The sequence below is a fragment of the Mycteria americana genome, chromosome 3, assembly GCF_035582795.1.
Source record: "Mycteria americana isolate JAX WOST 10 ecotype Jacksonville Zoo and Gardens chromosome 3, USCA_MyAme_1.0, whole genome shotgun sequence".
NCBI classification, from domain to species: Eukaryota; Metazoa; Chordata; class Aves; order Ciconiiformes; family Ciconiidae; genus Mycteria; species Mycteria americana.
This window is the reverse complement of record NC_134367.1, coordinates 76673832-76690841: the sequence shown is the minus strand read 5'-3', so window position 1 is coordinate 76690841 and position 17010 is coordinate 76673832. Positions and strand designations below refer to the sequence as shown.

General features: G+C 36.9%; 1 protein-coding gene across 6 annotated transcripts in view; it reads right to left on the bottom strand.

Annotated features, from left to right (window-relative positions):
- MAP3K4 (mitogen-activated protein kinase kinase kinase 4) overlaps positions 1 to 17010 on the bottom strand; it is a 74577-nt gene that overhangs the window by 18708 nt on the left and 38859 nt on the right. For 3 of the 6 annotated variants that reach the window (XR_012775308.1, XM_075499094.1, XM_075499090.1), the window contains exons 10-17: positions 16663 to 16929; positions 14568 to 14717; positions 13354 to 13515; positions 12196 to 12329; positions 8624 to 8702; positions 6137 to 6215; positions 3824 to 3920; positions 2757 to 2873 (exon numbers count right to left, since the gene is read on the bottom strand). Coding sequence is in view for 5 of the 6 variants with exons in the window: in XM_075499094.1 (XP_075355209.1) it covers positions 2757 to 2873; positions 3824 to 3920; positions 6137 to 6215; positions 8624 to 8702; positions 12196 to 12329; positions 13354 to 13515; positions 14568 to 14717; positions 16663 to 16929 (1085 nt within the window). In the remaining variant the exon portion in view is untranslated. The remainder of the gene's footprint in view (positions 1 to 2756; positions 2874 to 3823; positions 3921 to 6136; positions 6216 to 8623; positions 8703 to 12195; positions 12330 to 13353; positions 13516 to 14567; positions 14718 to 16662; positions 16930 to 17010) is intronic. The other 3 variants (XM_075499091.1, XM_075499092.1, XM_075499093.1) reach the window with 3 other exon arrangements.

Genomic DNA, 17010 nt, shown 5'->3' with positions numbered 1-17010 from the left:
AGCTAGCCCAGAAATTAAACATTTATAAAGGTCATTAGTATGAACATAGTGTAAATGTATAGCCATCAGAATGCTCAGTGTAAACAACCAGGTATTGCTGCTTTGGATTTTACTTTCTAGTTATATGAAACTGTTGGGTTTTGGGTGGGTTTTTTTGGTTGTTTTTTTTTGTTTTTTGGTTGTTTTTTTTTTTTTAATAAAGAAAAACTTCAATAGAACTATGGTGGCATTTGTGCACTACGCACTGCCTAGTACAATTGATTTATCAGGTTCCTACATTCAACTTTTTATAGGTATTTAATGCCTACAATCATGTCATAAATGTCTAAAGAGGTTCTGGAAAGCGTACAAAGTTTCTGTTTCTGTGCTATTCCAGCAGCTGGACCCCACACTTCTTGGATACAAAACCACAAAACACTTTCTTGATCCAACAGATTCAATTTCTCTTTTGGAGCACAAATAAATGAAATCCATAATTAAGACTGCAATGTGTTAAAGTTTGCAACTTTCTTTTAACTATATTAAAACCAGAAATTTGCTATAAATATATTGCGTTGTAATATTTTGCCTTTCTCAATAAACAAAACCCCTAAAAAGCCCCAACAGCCTCCAAAACTCTGTCTCCGCTTTAATAATTTTTTTCTTCAAATTCTTCCTAGGTAATGCAGGAGGTTAAACAATGCTACTTAAAAATCCAGGCAGTGTATTAAAAAACAAAACAAAACAAAACAACAAACCACCACACCATAGGATATTCTATTAACAACCATTAGAAAAGTAAAAAGCGAAAAACAGGCCTAGGCAATTTGACTAAAATGCTGCATTCACATCAACTTTCATGTTACAATCCATGAAAGTATTATGCATTTGATTGCAACTAAGAGGTAGAATTCTCATTTCTTTTCTTCCTAATGACTATCTTGTCCAACTAGAAGAAACTGTCAAAATGCCAGCCTTCACGCTTTGATCAATATTTGTGTAGGACACACATACAGAAAACATTAAAAGAATAAACCACCGTATTCAAGTGTGTCAAATTATAAACCTGACAGTTGCACTGAGTGGTATAAAATCATAACAAAGCCTACAAGTATTAAAAACTAGCCTCCTATCTCGCTCTTCAAAAACTAACTAACTTCAAAGATATGCCTTCGCTCAAAGTGCTGTACATACTCTAGAAAAATCCCCTTCATATGTTGTGTAAAGGCTAATTATCAAATAGACAAGTCCTGCATTTTCAAAATCATAAATACTAATTAACCATCACCCTTGTCAGCTTATAAAGCTGCCAGAACCTCTCAGAGAAAATTCTCTAGAATGTTACTTACTTGAAAAGGGCTTTTCAAGTGCATAGTGCTGCAGACTTCTGCCTACTCTGTCTTTTTCAACAGGGGGCTTAAAACAGAAGCATGAAGGATATATAATAAATACATGTAGTTTGAATGACGAAAATTCAGGATGTATTTTCAACCAAAAAAAAAGGGCACAGACTCACAAGCTGTACATCTAGAGGCTACTGTAGGGTGCAAGTCACATCTTATCATAAAAATGAACTGAAAAGACCTGCAGGAAAGATCTTATATAAAAAGTGGCAACTTACTTCCCTCCTAACACCTTAACACATGCTTCTGCTGTGCATCTGGTAACAAATCTACAAACCATGATGGTTTGCTGGCTAACAACTGAAAATTATTTAATAATAATAATTCATAATCAAGTTATATCTAAGTTCGGTTTGGTCATCATCAATCTGTTGTTCCTAATATGTTCTTTCTTTTCTCTACAGCTGTGTGATACAGTCAGATCACGTGTCTCCACTCATATGAATCTCTTGTAAAAGAGAGCTTTTGGTAATCTGCAGTAGAAATAAGAATCCAAAAAGCTATTTATAAACCCTAAGATAATATCATTTTGTGAATAGCAGAATTTTCAGAGTCAGGGGTGCAGAGGGAAAAAAAAAATTTTTAAAAAGAGTAAATTTAGAGAACTTGGGAGACATGTCAATGGTCTGACTGTGGTACAGGAAGAAGGAACACCAACAGTCTGAAATACAACAGCCAAATCAGAGGCCAAAAAGCAAGAAAGATACTAACATAGGTCTGCCAAAAAATTCACTCATGACCTCTGCAAACAGATGATACAGGAGTGGTTTCTGTTACATATCCTGATACAGGAATGGTTTCTTTCATATTAAGTTTATTCTGCACAACCCTAAGGAGCAAAGGTGTAGCAAGAAATGAAAAAACCCTCCTGAAATCTTATGTGTTTAATTCTGTGTTTGCCACTATACAGTATTTCAAAATATTTATGGCAGAAAATAACAATACCAAAACTGTTAGCTAACATAAAAAAAAAAAAAACAACAAAAAAAACACCTTGGGCTTATTTGCATGTTACAGTCATCTTAGTGCAAAGTGTTAGTTATCAATACTAATTATTTAGTAAAGTTATACCAATGAACTGACTGGCATATGTTAATTTCATGGACATTTTTACTGAGCAAATTTGTAATCTATGTCAGAACCGCATGCTTTAACTACCATATTGTTCAGACATTTTAAATCTGAAAGCGGTCTTAACATCTATTTCTAAGACGTAAAATTTTGCTCAAGTCAAACATGAATGGAGGAGCCAATGGAAGACATGATGGGACAGAAAAGCACAGTGCAAATGATCTACTATGATGCAGGTATGCGGAAACAGTTATATGGGTGATGTAAGTAGAATGAGGCTGTTATGTCATGGAGCAGAGCTACCTGGTATCATTTGCACTGCTGACAGGTTTGGGTTGGGCTGAGTCGCTACCGATGGGAGCGGGGCGACTGACAGCAACGCTGCAATGGTTCCGTGCATCACAAGGGACACTCCGTGCACTGTGGCAAAAAGAAAAACTTCAGGAAACAGTTTAAAAAAAAAATTAAAAAAATGTATGGAGTTGAAAGTTTATTTTAAAAATAAAATTTTGAAGTGTGCATAATGAGGCCTGATTTTAAAAGTTTTTCAAGTACATAAAGACTTTTATGTGGAATAATTCTGGGTCTCAGAAGGTTCAGGGGCTGTCAATATGTACAATAATAATAATAATTATCTTCAAAATAAAAATCTCAAAATCTTTAGAGTAGTACTAGTTTCTGCCAACAGCTATGCAACTTAAAAAAAAAAAAGTCAAGTGTAAAGGTTGACACTCAAGTGTAAAGGTTGACAACAACAAAGGTTGCTGATCTTCTTGAAAAATAAGCCCCTCTGTTTGTGTTAAAAATATGCATGGCAAAGTTAATTTTGAAATTTTTAAAAACTATTGTTGCATTAATTCTCATGTCAACTCTTTCAAAGGGAAGCAAAACCATCCATTGTTTTAAGCTTCTTCACAGCAGGTTGGTAATGACACAGAAATGCCACCATATTCCAGAATGGAATTTTGAAGTCTTATCTATGCTAAACTACAGAAAGCACTGTCATGGGCACCTATACAGACATTCAAAGTGGGGAACGAAATAAAAGTCTTGTTAATGAGCAGTTTTCACTGAATTAAAGCTTGTTACATTGAAACATTGTTTTCAGGAAAGACAAAGGGGATAAGAATGACTTCAAAGTGAGAAAGAATGCACTCTAAAAACTCTAAAATAAAGGGGGCGGGAGGGGAAGGGGAGAAAAAGAAACTATATTGTCCTTAAAAGCACATCAATAAAACTCAGATCACTACATGCTCATTTTTTCTACCTGCTTTGCCCTCAACAGGAAAGAAAAGGTGTTCCACTTACTGACAGTCAGCATAGCCAAGAGAAGATAAACCAGTTTAGAACTCTGTACTAATGCTAAATACCTGAAGCCTTCGGGCGTGGGGATGATAAGATGAGGATTTGGTGGATCACTATGGCACCGAGGTACTTTTACAGGACGGGGACTGTTTCGATGAATAGCTGCAAACATAAAAAAGGTAGCACATTTACTCAGATGTTAGAAAAACTCTGTTAGGGCCATCTCAAGACACAAAATTAAAACAAATTCCTATTGTAAAGACTTAACTGTGAACTGGCACGTTTTCTTATCCTTTAAGAAAAATCCAAATTATTCCAATTTTAAATAAATCAATTGTATGTATTAATATTATTCATATTATTGTATCATGTAACTGATCTATAAAATAATGAAATTCTCCAGAACTGAAAACTAGCAACTAGAAGGTGTGTACTTACTTCACTAAAACTATATCTTCATTATTTCAACTTCACAGATTAAAGATGATTTGTTATCTTATTGCAAAATAAATATTAACAAACCAAATAATAATTGAAAAGCAAACAGTGTTATTATGTTTCTTTTGCATCAGAATTAGTTTTCTCAGACAATAACAGAAAGCAAAATGAGCTGGGAAAAAACCCCACTTACAACAGTTTTACCCATACTAATGCCCCCCATGACAGTCTGCCACAAGGAAGTGCTACAAAGGGACAGGGTCAAACCTAAATGAGCCATCACCGTCCTCATGCATAGTTCACCCATTGCCTGGAATAGTAGTCTGCAGCATCTTCCCCTTCCCTCAATCCCTCCTTAATTAGCCAGAAAAATATTGTGGTAGTCACATAGCAAGATAGCTGATAGCTCATCAAAACACGAGTCAGTACTTTCTGCCAGGCTAGGTTAATCACAGTGAGCTGAGTTTCTGCCTTGTTTGCACTACCAGGACAAGTAAAAGATGCCAGGGCCAGGTGTTGGTTGTCCCGTTATAATTCACAAGGACACTAGCAGAAGATCCAGAAGGCAGAACCTAACCCACCTGGGTGGACATAGACTGTTTCACAAAGCAAAAAGACAGGATGAAACACCAGGAGACCCCCAGCTATGTGCCTACAGGCAGCAGCAGCAACACAACTGGATCCTTAGCTTTAGGAAAAGGGGTAAAGATCACAGTGGGTTTAAGTCCCTCAACATGGTATGCAAATGGAACTAGGAATTCTTATTTTTCTCCTGATCATGAGATAGAAAGCGGGGTATCTGCAATATCTGCAGCCAGGATACAGTTTATGCTTAGTTATGTTTATTTCACATGTATTAAAGTTTCAGCCTGCTGTTCAAGTCTGTGCCGTTCATCTGTGTCACCCCTTCCCCATGCCTCTGAGCCAAAAGCTGTCAAGCAATTTAGTTTGTGTGATCTGCTGTGTCTGCAATAGCATTTATAAGAGTTTCGGTACTTTGGGATCATCATGCTACTGATTTACCTAAAATGGGCCTTCCTCTGAACAACAGTATCAAAAGTGAATGTACAGGTTTTACATCACAGTACAGAACTTGCCTAAAATTTATTTTAGGCTATGCTTCTTTCCAAAGGATTGGACTGACTTTCACTGTGAAAGGTTTCTCAGCTATAAAAGTTTCTCATCAAAATTATATCAAAACTGAAACCTTCCTGAAATAGTGAAAAAACTCCTCTTGCCTGAGTCAAATTACCTTCCCTTCATGTCTTCTGCCATCAACCCTGTCCAGGAAGTGGACATCAGGAGAAAGAAAAGAAGACGTGGTATTTTGAAAGTTAAACCAGTAGGAGGAAAAGAGAAACAGTGCGAGAAAGAGATACGTAAAAGGGAAACACAGCTGAGGAAACATCCTTTTCTCAAGATAAACAATGAATTGTGTTGATTTCACTCTAATGCCAAAGATATTTTTTACAATATGACAAATTTTGTGATACTGGAGAACTATTACCCACAGCTCTATCATCAAGCGCCCAGGTGTAACTCCTCTGTACCTCAATACTTAAAGTCCATTAGAAGTGTAAATATCTGAAGTGCCACAATGCAATTTTGGGAGAGGGAGCTGTAACTGCCTCCTTAAAGTTATAATCACTTCTTTACCCAACCTTTAAAAAAATCATAATTCTTCTCCTGAAGATCTGCAAGACTTCACACGGATTCAGGGACAAAATCAGAGGAAAGCATCTGTAAAGCTTTTACATTTCTTGAGTAAAACCACCATGTATTTACACTTTGTCAGGCAATAATGGTTTCACATCAACAATCAGGAAAAGCTTAAAAATACTTTTATTGGTATTTCTAGCATTTTAAAATTACTTTACAATCAAAATTCTGTAACAATAGCAGCAAAGCTCCAGAACAAATGCCAGTAACTTCTGCCTTACCAAGGTACAAACCTGTAACAGGACTGTGAGGTTTTCCAATAACATGGCCAATGCATTCATTCATCAGAGCCTGTAAGCTCTACAAATGACAAACAGAAAAAGTTGTGATGTTTTCTGTCACGAGAGTTGATAGTCATATGGTAAAGCTTGCAGTAATAAAATTACACTGGTTAAATATGTAATCTGTAAAGTAAGCACCTCCATATTCTATCAATTATATTAAACTTCTGGATCCACATTAGGGTTTTGACTTTGTTGATTTTTTTTTTTAAGCTAGAAGTCTTAGTCTTGTCTTGCCTTTTGACTTTGTCAAAATTACGTAACCATAAGAACTGAACAATGACATATAATAAAGAACATTTCGTAATATAAAGCTAGTGGAACTTAAAAATATCCACTGTCAATAAAATAAAAAATCAAGCTTGCTGGAAAAAGCTGCGACAACCTCCTCTGCCCTCCCTCTCCCCACCCCAAGAAGAAACACCCAAAGAAAACGGGCAAGAGTATGACAGCCTGAATCACAAGACTAAAGTCTGTAAAACAACAAATATGAAGCACTGCATATTAAAAGAAACCCACTTTCCTTATCTACTCATGAAGTTAGCAAAACTTTCACGAAAGGATGTCTAATAGTTAAACCACTGAACTGGGGCTTAGACAATCTAAGTGTAATTAATGGGTGTACTATTCACTGTGTACGTAACCTTGGACAAGTTATTAAACCTTCCTCTGGTTCAATTTACTTGTCAGAACACCAGGAATAAAATATGTCTTCACAATAAAGAATTAAAATTATGTTCTTAGGTACAGTTGCTATGAAGGCCACTTTATACACCAGTCTTTCAGACTAGTCAAAATTTCTTCCAGAAATTCAGAAACTTAGTGAAGACCAGGAACCTGAAGCTAGATTAACCAAAAAAAAAATTAAAAAAAAAGAAAAAGAAAAAAGAAAAAGTGTTTAGTCTGTGATTGGCATATCTTATCAACCCTGACTGAGCAAGAATCTCAGCTTTAGATCTAGACTGTCCTCCTTCTACGACATCAGGTATTATTTAAATAAGAGATTAGGACTGACATATGCATTTCTGGGTGTAATGCTGTGACCTGTGTTATACAGGAGTCAGATTAATCAAAATGGCTTCAAGAGATGCTCTCCAAAACTGAAATCCAGTTTAAGAAAGCAAAAGTTCAGAAATGCAGTTAAGCTTTTGGTTTCCTCCCCTTCTCTCCCACATGTTCAAGGTCTGACTTCAGTCCATCTTAAATAACACTGTCTGAATTCTCTGCTCTGTACATGTGAAACCTCTGTCATAAAAACATTCTATCTGAAGAAGTGCCATGATATCTTAGACAGTTATTGGTCAACAGAAACAAACTCATGCATGATTGCTTTTTAACTCTCCTTCAAGGTCACAACAAGGTTACCAATTCCATTTTTGGACAAAATTACCAGTTTATAATGTCAAAGGCCACATTAGATTTTCTGAGCGCCTTTCCTTCTTAGAAGCTTCCCCCTAAAAACTGAAGGGACCTCTAGCAAGACAGTATCACTAAAATACACACGTATTACTCTTCAAAATACCAGGTGTTTTAGAAACTGTGTCAAAGCAAATAAATAAAGTTGAGGGGCTACTTCCTAAAGCTAAAGTATTGGTGTATTTCTAATACAGGTTTACCTCTGTCATTTAGGCAGACAACCCTTTCCCAACAACACACACATGGGACTTACATAACTTACTTGAGAGCTCTTGATAAAAATATATGTGAAAAAATACTCAAATATATAGTTTCTGTATTACACAAGATTAATGTGGTTGGCATTTCATAACACATCTTGAAATTAAGAAAAATCAGAAGTACTGACACTCACATTCTGCTATTGTGTAGCAACTGTGCTTTCACTTCTCTGTAGTACTGTACCAAGATCAGAGAAATAAATTCACAGAATTTTATTTCCACAGGAAAACAGAGAAGTCAGAGCACACAAAAAAGCCAGTTTTAGTCTACTATTTTTTACATAGTAAAAACAGAAGAAAGATGCTTTAAAGTCTGTTTCCTGTTGGTATAATTTGAAGAAATACCTTTAAACAATTGTGATTTTGTATTCATACTCACAAATCAACTCTGGGTGCTAACTAAGCCTCAGAAGCCTATATTCAGAAATTTATTATGACAACTATAAATTGTAACTCTGCAGAAAAGGTGCTGTCAAATTTCCCAAGAGACAAAGGGAGATAGCCTCCCAAGACAGTACCAGCAACTTGTCAGCAATCTGAAGACATTAATGCCAATGGTCACAAGCGTACTCTATTCAGAATCTTACAAACTGAAGAGATATCCTCATCATCAGTTATATACAACAGCAATTGTTTCAGAACAGCATCTGTATTCAGACATAGCTGTATAAAAAAATATCCCTGATAACATATACTGATAGCTTCACATATATTTAGAAATAAACAACAAGCAGAATAACTTATTCCATACCAAGAAGTCATCTTCTGGGAGAGCTGAAATAAATGCCGGCTCAATGGCTTGAAGAAAATCAAAACCTTGAGTTGCCCACCTATCTCAAAGAAAAAGAAAAGACAGAAAATGAATTGCTCTTCAGCTAAAGCCATCATAAGAGTTTCAACAACATCCAAGAACAGTAAATGGCAGTTACTTATTTTTTCCTCTGGAAAATATGATAAAATCTTTGTAATAAATGGATTCATATATAAGAGGTAATATATTTAGCTTGTATTAATATTTGCCCAGTTATATTTGGTTAAAGTCTGATTTTAGCAAGGACACTGCCAAATAAAGTGAGCAGGCCATCCTATACATCTCAACTCATATATGTACTATCTTCAGGAACAGTATCATCAATTCACTCATAATATGTTAGCAACCAGCCAAACCACTATGTCCCCTGCCTAAATTCTCCTGAAACAAGATTGAAAGAGTACTAATGATTTCATGACTGTCTGATCAGCAGCAACTGGGCATCACTGGTTTCAGGGCCTAGATTGATAAAGTAAAGCAAATAAGTAACTTGGCTAGAGTTGTGTCTTCAGCCACCTGCTCTCCCCCCACTGCCTCCTTTTAGACCTACTAGAATTAGCAGCTGCGACCTACAAAATGCAAGTAGAATCACAGGATATCCTGAGTTGGAAGGGACCCACGAGGATCATCGGAGTCCAACTCCTGACTCCACAGAGGGCAACCTGAAAGTTAAACCGTATATCTAAGAGCATTGTCCAAATGCTTCTTGAACACCGACAGGCCTGGGACCATGACCACTTCCCTGGGGAGCTTGTTCCAGTGCTTGACCACCCTCTCAGTGAAGAGCCTTCTCCTAATATCCAATCTGAACTGCCTCTAATACAGCTTTAAGCCATTCCCTCACGTCCCATCACCAGACACCAGAGAGATGAGATCGGCACCTCCCTCTCTGTTCCCCCTCATGAGGAAGTTGTAGACAGCAATGAGGTCAGCCCTCAGTCTCCTCTTCTCTAAGCTGAGCAAACCTAGTATTCTCAGCCACTCCTCATAAGTCTTGCCTTCTAGTCCTTTCACCATCTTCGTTGCCCTCCTTTAGACACATTGTAATATTTTTACATCCTTCTTATCTCATGGAGCCCAAAAGTGCACACAGTACTTGAGGTGAGGCTGCACCAATGCTAAGTATGGTGGGACAATCACTTCTTTCAACTCGTTAGCTATACTATGCCTAATGCACCCCGGGATATGGTTGGCCCTTTTCGCCACCAGGGCACATTGTTGAATCACATAGAGCTTACCATCAACAAGAACCCCGAGATCCCTTTCTGCAGGGCTGCGCTTCAACCTCCTGGCCCCCAATCTATACATATATCCAGGATTACACCACCCCAGGTGCAAAATCTGGCATTTGTCCTTGTTAAATTTCATAAGGTTGGTGACTGCCCGGCACTCATAATCTATCAAGATCTCTGTAAGGCCTCTCTACCCTCCAGGGAATCAACTTAGTATCCTCCTAACTTAGTATCAGCAGCAAACTTACTTAGTATGTACTCAACTCCTGTGTCCAGATCATTGATAAAAACATTGAAGAGAACTGGCCCTAAAATTGAGCCCTGGGGAACACCCTAGTGACTGGCCGCCAGCTAGATGTTACCCCATTTACTCCAACTCTTTAAACCCAACTCTTCACCCATCATATTGTGCACGTGCCTAGCTGTATGCTGGACAATTTGTCCAGAAAGGTATTGTGAGAGATAGTGTCAAAAGCTTTGCTAAAATAATAATTAAAACAAAACAAACAAAAAAAAAAAACCAAAACAAAACACAAACCAACAAAAACCAACATCATCCACTGCCTTCTCTTCATCCACTACGTGGATAACCTTGTCATGAAAGGATATTTAGTTAGTAAGGCATGGCTTGCCCTCCATGAACCCATGTTGACTCTGGCTGATGACTACATTGTCTCTGAAGTGTTTTTCAGTAACTCCCAGAATAATCTTCTTCATAATTTTACCAGGAACTGAAGTGAGACTGACAGGCCTATAATTACCATGGTCTTCTTTCTTGCCCTTCTTGAAAATTGGAATAACGTTTGCTAGCTTCCAGTCAAGGGGAACCTCTCCAGATTTCCAAGACCGTTGATGAATAACGGTCTCGCAATAAGAGAGGTCTCGCAATAACATCAACCAACTTCTTCAGTACCTTGGAATGAATTCCATCAGGCCCCATAGACACGCATGCATTCCATTGCAGCAGCAAATCTTGTACAAGTTGAAAGTCAACCGGGAGCTTATCACTCCCCTAGTCATGGTCCTCCAACCCAGGGTTCCAGGGCCCATCATTTGTGTTAAAGACAGAGGCGAAGAAGGCATTAAATGTCTCTGCTTTATCTTCATCCCTATTTGTGAGGTGACCAATCTCATCAAGTAATGGACCAATGTCATCTTAAGTTCTCCTTTTACTGTTAACATACTTTAAAAAGCCTTTTAAGTTGTTTTGGTTTTGGGGTTGGGGTTTTTTTTGTTTCCTTTTGTTTTTTAAGATTAGGACACATGTGTGGGTAGTTAGCTAACTAGTCTACCCACACATGGTTCAGCCTACCCACTCATTCCTCCTCTTCTTCCAGCAAGCAGAACAAACCACCTCCGGACAGACTGATCAGTCCTATACTTTAAGGAAACAAAACTGTCACTGATGTGTAATCTGCTAGCACAGATCAATATAAGGCACCTATTTTAATGCAAAAGAATTCCAATAAATTTCTGATATACCAGCTGCAAAATGCTGCAAAACCACCTAAATAAATCAAGTAATGGTATCATTCTGCTTGGGCCAGTTTCCCAGTTCCTCTGTTTACATCCTCAAAGTGATGTAACTTTAACTTTTTTCATTAGTGCCCAGCAGTACAGTTTCATAGCACCAACTGTAAGCACAATTTGAGAGACCACTGAGCACAACACTGCTGTCAACAGACAGAAAATACTTCGGACTACAACAAAAAACATCCACAAATGCATCCATTACTGCAATCATAAAACTGAAGAATTTTCACCAGAGTGGAAACACTTCCTTCCTCATCTGTGGGCCAGACTTTAGATGCTTTCAAAAAGGACTTATAGAAGGACTTCTACAGGAGGCTAAAGCTTCCATAAGTACATTGTTTCCGCAACTGGCACAAAACAATACTCCTTTCTCTGTAGAATACCCAGAATGACTGTTGCATATTCTGCAACCTTTATTGACTCCGTATCACACAGCACTTTTGTTCCAATCTAACAACCCTTATCTAAAGTCTTTTAATTGTCTGGGTCCAACAACCTCCACTTTTTCTTCCCATTTTCTGTTGGCTAACATGAGGCAAAATGTTCCACAAAATCTTCTGCTAAGCAGCTGGAGCATTCATTTGGCTTTATGCATTTACTATTCAAATTACTTTCGAAATTTAAGAGCCAGAAGCATCAATAGTTCAGAACAACTACTTCTAAACAATAAAGCATTATTCACAGTGTGAAGAGTCCTGCATGGTATTTAAACACAAACTACTATGGCAGTAACAAGTTGGCTGTTACCTGGGTCGAGTGCCTCGGCCACTCTCACATTTTGTAAGCACATAATTCATCCATTTTCTGGCAAAGCTGATATACTTGTCTCCAATTTTCTGCCTGAATTCTCCAGACATCAGACGAACAACTTCTTTATGATACTGTAAGAAACTAAAGATTACTTTTCACATATTAATAAAAAGAACAAAAATACCATTTGCAATATCCACTGGAGTATTTACAGGCTAACAAAACTCTACAGTATGGTAACAGTCACATCCTGTTCTTAGACAAAATTATTTTATGCAAGCAGTTGCATATTTATAGAAAAAAAACCATGAAAAAGTTTATGATACAAAATGTGTTACAGTGAGAGGCAGCACTTGAGCTGTATTGTGTTCTTGTGTGTATACAGCCATGTGCTGATGTTTAACAGTGTATACATCATTAAGAAACATCCTACATAAATGCTCAGTTCTGTAATCAGAGATTGAACCACAAAGTATTGTTTATTTTTAGTTATATTGTAGGGGATAAAGGAGTTATATATGTACATTTAAAAAATTAAACAGAAATACCAGCTGTTTTTTAGAAGACTATCCTTAGAAGTATGTTAGGGTATGATACAATCTTAAAAAAATTTTACAAAGCTCACAGGAATGAAATAGTGAAACAGTATACTAAAAAAGCATCTGAACATGATATTTCCTCATCAGCACTCTAAGGCAGGCACTCAAAAGCTATATTCACTGCATCAAAGAACCACCATAAACTTTGAAAGAATGGCTCATGTTACAGTATTATGCTCTTCTAGGCTGAAAAACTGTGAGAAGCCAAGTTACACAATGACATTCAGTATTAAAAGGTATTTCTGATTTCATGTAAAATGCTTCCAAGTAGCAGAGTCTACAAGACTACACCTGAATTCATCAACTTCTTAAAGCTTTTTAGAGTTCCAGGCATTGCTAATTGGAGTCTGAGTGTAATGGATCTATCTGTTCTTTTTCAATCATTTTCACATAAGATTTCTGTGGCAACACATATTTTCTACAATGTTCTGCTAGAATTCTTCATATGTCTACAGACTTATAATTAGCTTATTTGCACCAATGCAAAAACAGAAATTTCAATTGGTTTTTACCAAAACTACAAAACAAATGTGTCATTAAGTTTTTGTTTCCTTACCTCAAACCCAAAATTATAACCCTGAATCATGGCTTCCCGGTAGTATTGCTGCAAAGTGGCAGATTCAGATTCATCAACTTCAGCATCAAACTCAGATGTGAACATGTGATCAACTCTATCAATGGCACCGCTTATCTTATTGCATAGCTGTAATGCATCACTCTGAGTAACAACAACAAAAAGGGATGGGGGGGCATCAAATTATTATTTATATTCTACAGTTGAGAAGACTAAGGCAAACATGGATCTAACAATTACATTATTTTAAATGGAAATGTACTTTCATGCCATCACAATTTGTTCAGTCTTGGAAAAACACTTTCCAGCAGTTGCACTAAGCAAGTCTTATAATTAACTGAAGTATTATAATTAAGTTTGTTTGCTTGAGTGAGATTAACTTTAAAAACAAAGACAGCAGGGGGAGGGGGGGGACCCCAAACAAAAACACCCAACCCAGATCAGACAGACAAGAACAGAGAAAATGAGTTTTACTATCTATAACATGACCAAGCCTTTGGTTTTATTTTCACCCTTGTATGTGGACACAGCTTCTATTGAACTCAGGAGGAAATGTAGGGACCTGATATTGCAACTTCAACGTAACAAATCTTTGCTTTTCTGGGTCCTCCAAAAAGACAAACAAACAAACAAAAAAACTTCACCAAAGAAAACCCTCATCGAACAAAAAAACCCAAACACCACAAAAAAAAAAAAAAACCCCAAAAAAAACCAAACAACCAAACACCACACCAAAAACAAGAGCAAAAAAATCAGAGACAGACCTACCCACTTTTACATCACAAAGCAGCCATCTTCTCCCAATATGGGAAAAAAAAGTTGTTTCTTGCAGATTATGGATTTTGACAGAATTCGGTAGAATTTATTTTTATGAAATCAAACTCTTTCAATTCAATAGCACTCTCATACAAAGACATATTTATTCTGTTGCTATTAATATTTGTATTGCATTATTGACTTGTTTCCCACTTACCCAGTGCAAAAATGATTACACCAATATTGCTCAAAAATACACTCAAAAATTCTTTGCAAAAACAGAATGAAAATTGTACTGAAAATAAAGTCCATAGAAGTTACATAAATTACAATTGCAGAATATGTCATTAGCATTGCAATCAAGTCTCCGTACACGTTTTTACTTATCAGTGAGCAAAGCACCATCGATTTTGACTGAGGTAATCTCAAAAACTGCTTACCTTTAGCTGTTGTAGAGCTTTAGCGATGACTGGTTGGCTGGATGTCTGCTCCTGGTGCAGAGATATGAGCCCTTCAATAGACTGCTGGAAAGCTTTTCTCTGACTCACAAGGTGGGCAGATTGAATGACTACAAGGAGGAGGTTATCAACCTAGGAATACAAGACACCACTATTTCTTATAAACAAAATCCTATCTACAAAAACATGTCCCATATTAGTAAATTCCAACTGGTTACATTTTTAATTCTAAATATATGAAAGACCTCTCTTGTCGCTATTCATTAAAATCTTTAATTCACACAGAAAAGCTTGATGCTGGCAACTGAACTTGATAAACTCTCATCTTATGAGCAGAGGTCTATTAGGGCAAATGTCACAGCAAGTTTTCAAGGGGAATATATTCCTATTCACTTCTGGAAAGGTATGGGAAACACTGTATTAAAATTATCTTCAGAATAGTTATACACAGGAAGGCAGCTTCTAAGCAACAGAATTATATTTTCTCAAAGCAGATGGAGGTAACAACCTTCACATAAATAAGCAGGTTTTATCCAAGCAATGTAACACACTTCAGGAAAAAATCCTACTATTGAACAGGGAAAGCCATAGATCTACCACACAGTATTTTCTAAAATTTTGAAAATTATTAAAATGTAAGAATATGTTTTGGAAACCAGAGCTCTGATATTGCAGAAGTCTATAAAAGTACACAGTCACAGATGGTGTTGCCTTTGCTGTGGCACTATGAGTCACATACTAAGCTCTGTTGATTTCAAACTACAGACAATGCATCTGCAACAAGTTACTCACAAAACAAGTCCTACTTCATCCAGATTTTCAATACCTCACCCCCAAAGAATATTTTCATGCTCAAAATTCTTTAAATGTTGATGGGATTCTTCTATTTTATGAATATTTTTTAAAGAACACCTTACATTTTCTCTAGTTTGCAGTCAAAACACGTTTTTTAAAAACCACAGGACACAAGCTTTCTGAAGGACTTTCTACTTCCTAACCTTTCAATATCAGATTTTAAAAAATTAATAAAAAGTGTTATACACATATAAACACATACACAAACACACAGTGTTTTATGTGCACTTACATAAGTCAGGTAGAATACCATTTGCAAACTAAATTCCATCTTTTGCTGTTTTCATTTTCTGAATGAAATGCTAACTTTGCTAGAAGACCAATGAAATTCCAAGCTTTTTAAAAAATAGCCTTTTAATCAAAGGCTATTTTTTTATTGTTCAGTCTAGAAGAAGTAGCATGCTTGCACATTAAAAACAGCAGTATGTTCAGGAGTGACTTTTTCAACTGCCTGTAATTGCTAGAGCCCTCTGAATGCTAGAGGCCAGGCACAGTGATGTGGAAAGTCACTCTGTCCATGGGCAGTAGAGCCCATTTATGGTAGGGATCCAAGGAACTGTATGACATACCAAAAGGAAAATTCACTTAGCTTAACATAAGGATACAAGAACAGGAGGGGCAGGGAGCTGCAGCTGGCTCACTTGCTAGAGCGCAGCAGAACTGCTGGCAGGGAACCCCTGCTGGCTTGGGATGAAGGAAAGTATGACTGAAAAGATTTCTTCCTGCAGAACTGCTGAACATCCAGTAGCTTCCACAGAAATTTAACTTTAAATGTCACAATTCATCCAAGATCAAAAGTAACTGGTTTCATGCCTCAGTGCATGGAAAGCACACAACCGCCACATGTTCTTGGAGACTGGTGACTTCTTAATAAAATGTACAGTTTTCAAGTCCTTCCGATACTGAACACCCCGCACTTCCGATACTGAACACCCAACTAGATATTGAAAGTATCTCTTTGTTATAAAAGTCCAACCCTGAAAAATGCACACTGTGGAGATTAATCCTTCTAAGAAATGCTAAAATCCATTCAATTTAATACTTGCATTAACACAACTAAGAATCAATCCTATCCTTGAATGTAACTTTTTATTACCTATAAAAGGACATGTACCTCACTTAAATTACTGTGGTTAATCTGAAAGGATAAGCATTCATAGAATTGTGGAGATTACATAAACAGAGAGAAAAAAAAAAAAAAAAGAGAAGCACCAAAACCCACCTGCATGGTGCGCAGTGTATCAACAGTTTCTACCTGCGGCACTACCTTGACCGGCTGACCCTCCCATGTACTCCAGCTGTCAACTAATTCATGGTCTTTATCACTGTGTTTGGTCATTAGTAAATAGGCCTCATATGCAACCTCATCTGAATCCTTTGAGCAATCCTTTCCAGCAGCTGCATTGAGGAGCTGCAAAATCACAGATTTTTCCCCTGCAATATTATTTGGTACAAATACTTGTAAAGTCTCAAGTCCAGGGATTTGTACCTGTAGAAAAAACCAAAAATATACTGAGTGAATCTCACTGTCTTCTGTGATACATAAAACAGACAAAATAGATATATGTAG